The sequence below is a fragment of the Channa argus genome, chromosome 14 (assembly GCF_033026475.1).
Source record: "Channa argus isolate prfri chromosome 14, Channa argus male v1.0, whole genome shotgun sequence".
NCBI lineage: Eukaryota > Metazoa > Chordata > Actinopteri > Anabantiformes > Channidae > Channa > Channa argus.
Genome location: NC_090210.1, coordinates 16,026,669 through 16,033,559, shown reverse-complemented (window position 1 = coordinate 16,033,559; position 6,891 = coordinate 16,026,669). Strand labels below are relative to the sequence as shown.

Below are 6,891 nucleotides of genomic sequence, written 5' to 3'. Positions count from 1 at the left end.
CAAGAACCTCACTTTATAAAGCTCCACTTCAAAGCGATCTACTCATTTCTCTGGAGTAAGTGTTCTCCTTCAGACTGGGTTATATATGAATATTTATTCTTGCTTTTTACAGTATAATTACTCCCCAACAAAGTGATGACAGTGCATATAGTTCAAAGTAACTTTGCTTACACAGACATGTGTTGCTGTAATGTTTTTCAAATGTCGACACACAGTCATACACACCTTTCTATTTTTTTTAATTTTCTTTTTACATTTAAACCAGGAAGCTTCAGTGGTCGGAGTTCAGCTTTAACAACACCAGGTCACAGCACAATCACATGTAACAGTGCAGAGCCTGTACCCACTGCCCCCACCCACTGCTGAAATCATTGTTTCAATAATAGCATAATGACGCAGCTCTCGTGTGTTTTCACTGGCTGATGCACTAGGGCTGATAAAACACAGAGGGCAAGCGAATGGTAGAAAGACTTGGAATGTTCAGCTTTCTTTGTCACAAGTTGACTCACTTATAAACTCCAGTGATGGATGGATATGAACCTGCAGCCAAATTGGCACCTCCAGCTTTTTTTATTTATTTTTTTTGTCCTGATATTGTACAGTGTTTTCCTCCTCCTCTTAATAATGGGAGTGGAAATAACTGTGTTTTATTTTCCAAAGCCAAGACACAATCCAGGTTTGAACTTTACTCTAATTACATGTATAAGCACGAAGAATGAGCCACATTTTTACTGTCCCTGACCTGTTACCTGCTGAAACCATTCTGTATAGCATTTGCATGTGCTCCCTGTCACTATATTAATAGACACATTCTTATTAGATATCATCAATCTACAGGCTATGTACCACGGCCTATAAAGTAGCTGTAATCAAACCACTAATTAAAAAACCCTGTCTTGACCCAGGTGTTTTAGCCAATTACAGATCAATATCCAATATCCCCTTAATTTCTAAAATCCTTAAAAAAGTAGTTGCAAAACAATTACGCGACCACCTGTACACGAATAATTTGTTTTAAGAGTTTTAGTCAGGATTTAGAGTTCATCATAGTACAGAAACAGCAATGGTAAAAGTCATCGATGCAGCTACACAACATTTTATTACAGAGACTGGAACGTATGTAATTGGGATTAAAAGGAACTGTACTAGGTAGGTTTAAATATTATCTATCTGATAGATTCCAATTTGTTCATGTTAATGATGAATCCTTCATGCTCACAAAGGTTAGTTATTGAGTTCCACAAGGCTCTGCACATCCACCTTTTTTGACTGTGGTAAAGGGCCCCCAAGTAGCCAAATAAATTAAATAGTCTGTGTTTTACAGAGCAGGAAATGCCGTTATGAGCTGTTGCCATGAAGTAAATAATTCAAACAGTTTTGTATTTCATGTCAAAGCATATTAGGATCATTTTTGCCAAGTGTGTGGTTAGTGAATCTGGTTTTAATTTTCTAAAGAAACACTTTTGTTGTTTGTTTGCTGAAATTGCTTTTGTCTAGTTTTTACTAGTGTGACATCTGCCCACCCTTCCAACCGATAAACCTGCATGTCTGTGGGCTGTGGAAGAAAACTGGAGTACTGGAGGAAATCCATAAGGCCACAGTAGGCTCGCAAGGTTCAAACCTGTGACCTGTCTGTAAGGTGGGAGTGGCACCCACTCTTCCACCATGCAGCAGTACTGTAACAGTATTACTATTTACGTATGTTTGGGGTTTCCAATTTCAATCATCTAAAAGAAAATTAATTAACACAGTTGTTTTGCATAGAACTGCAAAAACAGAGATTGGCCTCGGGAGGTCTCAGCAGCGACTTAACGCAAGATTTTCCAGAAGATGGCAGTGTTTGACAATGCAAACAGATGACAGTCCTGTTTGATGTCCTAGAACAGCTGATATGGGGTGGGCTTTTGATGTCTTTCTGTATTTAGAAATCATGAATATGTCTTGTTTTCAGGCTTTTCTAACGATAATGTATTAGGGCTGCCTCAAAGCTAGAAGGTCCCCAGTTCAAATTCACCAGCTGGCTGCAGCCTTTGTGTGTATAATTTGCATGTTCTCTTCAGGTTTGTGGGGGTTTCCTACCACAGTCCATAGACATGAATGTTAGGTTAATCATTAACTTTAAATTGCCTGTAGGTGTAAATCCGGCCCCCATGACCCTGAACAGGTTAAAGATGATGCTGGATTGATAATTTATTAGCATCTGTTTCTTAATAAACTGGACACAAAGCTAAAATATTAGAGAATATGCTGTTAAAAAAGTAGAAACTGAGAAGTGCACCCAGAGGGTTCAGATCATTTTCCACTATAGGACATGGGAAAAAAAGAAACAATTCTTTAGGTTATGAGACCCTCCTAATTCTGTTTCTATCTGTGTTCTAACAGTTTTAGTTTATACAATAAAAGTTAAAATAAAGGCATCATATTTTTAAGAAGCTACAGCTAAATATTTATATTGAATTCCAATTTTTGACATGCAACAGCAACAACTATTATTACTATTATTGATATGACATAATATTTAATTTTGTTAAGTACAATGGATTCCTTACCTTTCATCAGATTAATGACACAGCCCCAGTATCTTACAAACGTCAGTATTCCAAGTTTGAATCTTTGTTGGCATGTGGTCTCAACTCATTCACAACAGGCATCATACACTAATTATGACTATAAAATTGTATGAGCTAGATATTTTAAAGCTATTGTTACACGGATATAGGCTGCTTTAAGAAATGTCAATGAATCGAATATACTACGAAAAAAGCAACAGAAATATTATGTTGTACATATGAGCTTTTTACTGAAAATAATGTATTTAAATGTAACATTGGTAATCACCCCCATTGTGATTAGTAACAGTGATTTGATCACATAATTTCCTCAGTAACTGCAATAATAATAATAATAATAATAATAACATTATTACAATAAGATGTATTTAGAAGTGTATTTAGAGCACTGCTGGTGTGTGCTGACTATACCAGATCTTCTTACTGTCGATCAACTCTGTGCCTGCATGTATGCCAGGCCTGTCCATTAAGCTGCTCTCAGGGAGCGAAAAGAGCAACAAGGCGAGTACAGTTCCTGCTATCAAAATAAAAGCACATTTCTTAATTCTTTGAGGATATGATGCCAAACCGTATGTCTCTACAGCTAATAGATAAATAGGCCAATAGGATAAATAAACAATTTACTGTACAATAATTACGTTATTGAATGTATGCTTTATTTCCATTATAGTTATCTATTGCCCATGTGCTGTCTGAGAACAGGTGATGTTTTTTAATTAAGAAGTCCGTCATCTTAAACCCTTTGAAAAAAAAAATATATAAACCAACACATAGTATACTGACATATAAACTGAACAATTTCAGTGAACATAAAAGCTCGATAATAAATGCTGAGCTGTAACTCTTGGGAAGAATCTTCTCTTGCTGGCTCTTATTCTGAAATTCCTAACGGAAGCGCCTACTCTGTGACTACGAGGATCTCAGCGGTCTTCACTTGAACGAGAGGAGATGCAAGTCTTCCAGTGCTGAACAGTGGAGCGTCTCTGGCTGCCGTGGCGGCCGCCTCTCACCCTCCCACGTCCCACTGTCAGGAACCGACGCGGCTCTGCCGATGCTCACGGCCGCCATCAGGCGCCCTTCCCTCACACCTTCCCCGCATGCACGTTTCGTGGCCGGTGCCTCCCTGTCAACATCACCTCTCTTCTGAAAACAGTTGCTACAGTCTGGACTTCTTAAAAAGCCCCCAAGGAGTTCTTTACCCTCCGTTTCTGAATGACGGGCGGTCGTTTCGACTTTGACGATGGTGGCACCTACTGTGGAGGCTGGGAGGACGGCAAAGCCCACGGCCACGGTGTGTGCACCGGACCCAAGGGCCAAGGCGAGTACTCGGGCTCTTGGTCCAGCGGTTTCGAGGTGGTGGGTGTCTACACCTGGCCCAGCGGGAACCTGTACCAGGGCTACTGGGCGCAGGGGAAACGCCACGGACTAGGCGTTGAAACCAAGGGGAAATGGATCTACCGGGGTGAGTGGACTCACGGGTTCAAGGGCCGGTACGGAGTCCGGCAGAGCCTGAACACACCGGCCAGGTACGAAGGCACCTGGAGTAACGGACTGCAGGACGGATACGGCGTGGAGACGTACGGTGATGGAGGTGAGAGAGGGGCATCATGGGGGACAGGGGAGCGGTTGTCAGTGTCACTGTTGGAACATATGAATATTTCTATTTTTAGAAAGAAAGTGCACGTGCCAATGTGACCACACACACACACACACACACACACACACACACACACACACACACACACACACACACACACACACAAGAAACTGAGATTGATACTTGTTATTCATTCCTTCTAAAATGCGGTGTGGGAGTCAGCTTGTTTAACAATGTGTTTTCCAGCCTTCCTTCATGTGTCTGCACACATTACGATGTCCATCTCCATACATTACCTTCTTTTCTATTTTAGTGTGTTGGCTTAAAGCCTGTTTATGTTGCTGCCTAAATATTGTGGAGCAGCCTCCGAGATCCATTTCAATATGTTATGTGTAAACAGTGTTCCTGGAAACACCTGTTGCAAAGCCTATTTTTGATTAAAATTAAATTTAGATCTGACTGACACGACTGACCTCTCTAACATGTGTGACACACAATGTTTGTTTGTTGATCACTAGTATTGTATTCCCTTTGTTTGTTAGAAAAATCAATAAATCATTCGACAATGTGCAGAGGATGCATGATGGTAGGCAAAAAAAGACAAAAGTCAGCGAAACAACAGAGAAATGTAATAGTTGTGGGAAGATACTCGTGACGAAGAGGGAAACAGTGAGTCCTTAAACCTGTAACTGCTGTTCATCATGAAAAAGTAAGGACTTGTCGCATTTTAGGGAACTTTAGAACAAATATCATGAAAAAAGTTTGATAAGGGATTCAACAGCAATCAGATTCAGTAAGCAGATTAAGAACTGCAAAAGGATTCAGTAATTCTCAATTCTCAAACTTCTCTGTTTATGGACTTCAATGGGCGACTTCACCAATTTTCAACTTGCTTTCTATGGGTTTTATGCCAGGGTGTAAATGTACATTAATGCTTTTAAACTCCCCCCCGACTTCCCTATATTTAAATATTTTCCTGCTTCTGAAAAACTCCATAGCTGGAGTGACTTAATCTAGAGACTTTTTCAGCTAGAAGTAGAGAGATATTTTAATATGGGAAGTCAAAGGGAAATTTTATGGCATTTATGTACATGTGCAACCCAAACTAGAACCAAAAGAAGCATGTGAAGGTGTCCTTTAAGACCAGAGACAACCATACATATCTGTAAAAGTAAGTAACTGATGAGCAAAAATAGTTGATTGTTTTTATATTTGCAAATTTTTAAAAATCAAAGGCAACTTCCTCCACTGACAGTTAGCCTCACTATTTTGTGTTCCTACATACACAGTTTAAAACACAAACAAGACAAGCATGCCTCCATCATTTTGTGAATTATATTACACCAACATTACTATGAATCATGCTTAGTCAATCCAGCTCACACTGATTCTTCACTTGCAGTTGATCTGGACACAGCAGCCTCTGTCACAGTGATTTGTCTCGTCTGCTGTCTCCAGTTTAAAGTCACTCTCCAGGTGTGTTGTGCAGCAGAAATTGATTTTTTTAATTGATGACATTTGCTGCAAAGCAGACGACCACCTCTTGTCTTTAGGAGTAATTCTTGTGGACATCCCACCTCCTGGAACTTCAAACAGACTTCTGGATATTAATACTGGCTACTCGATGTCCGAAAAGAATGAAACTGGATATTAAATCTCTTGTTTTTATAAGTAGCCCAATCATTTGCTTTTGCAGGCTTTACTAAGTTTTCAGGGCCTAGTCAAAAGAAGGGGCTAAACAAAATTGAAAACTAAACAAGTAATAAGACTGTAAGAATGAAACTGAGACCACCCCACTACTGTGGTACAGTAGCTACACTTTTAACATGTCAGGATATTGTCAGTGAAATTACAACTACAGGGCAGGGCTGCATTGTGTTCATGCAGATCTGTGATATATACACAATAACATCCTGTATTTATTGAAGTGAAGTCTTCTTCAATGGATTGTGTTAGCTCAGTTGTCATGGAAATTGTTGCGTGACCAATGGTCCACATTTCAATGTAACTGATGAAGACTTGAGATGTGTTTGAATAATACAATTTCCCACTTGCTTTGTGTGTGGAAAATGGCACTAACATAGACAAATATGCACAGTCGATTATGTGCATTCACACGAGGACCAGTTTATTAGTCATGTTTAATAATAGTCAGCCCGTAGTCACAGTTGTATAGTGTCATCTGTGACTCTGGAGGAGCTTTTTCAAGTGTCAGTCTCAGATCGGACTTCAAGACTGCAATTACTGAACAGAAAAGCCTGAGTGGCAAATAAGTAGCATGGAGTTGTTGAAGATGTGGGTGTGAACCAGCCATTAAGGTTCTAAAAAAAAAAAGACATCCAGTTGCATGATGGGAAGTGTAGGATCAATATTTTACTAGTGACTAAAAAATGGAAAATTGATATCCTAATTCTTTAATGCAATATTAAATTGCTGTAGTTTGCTTTTAAATTTGAATCCTCAATCTAAGCTGCAGCAGAAAGCACTTTATAACATCAACTAGAACTACAACTAATGTTTACTTTCACTTGTTCTGTATTTATTTACGAATTGTTTCTAGTCAAATACAAACATGCTCTTTGCCACACAGTATATATGAGAGTAGTGTATTCTCACATCTATAACAGTAAAGGGTTTATGGAGCTACTTTAATTCACTACTTGGTATATGAAACAGTTTCTACTTCCCAGCTAAGGGGCCACTGTGAGCTCTGCCCGGCACCTT

The 6,891-nt window shown here is 39.3% G+C and overlaps 1 protein-coding gene across 1 annotated transcript in view; it reads left to right on the top strand.

The window, feature by feature from the left end:
- Positions 1-3,530: 3,530 nt before the first annotated feature.
- The window catches only part of LOC137098091 (junctophilin-1-like), a 28,770-nt gene continuing 25,409 nt past the window's right edge, over positions 3,531-6,891 (top strand). The window contains exon 1 of the mRNA XM_067473912.1: positions 3,531-4,161. Within this exon, the coding sequence (XP_067330013.1) occupies positions 3,783-4,161 (379 nt within the window). The 5' untranslated portion in view covers positions 3,531-3,782. The remainder of the gene's footprint in view (positions 4,162-6,891) is intronic.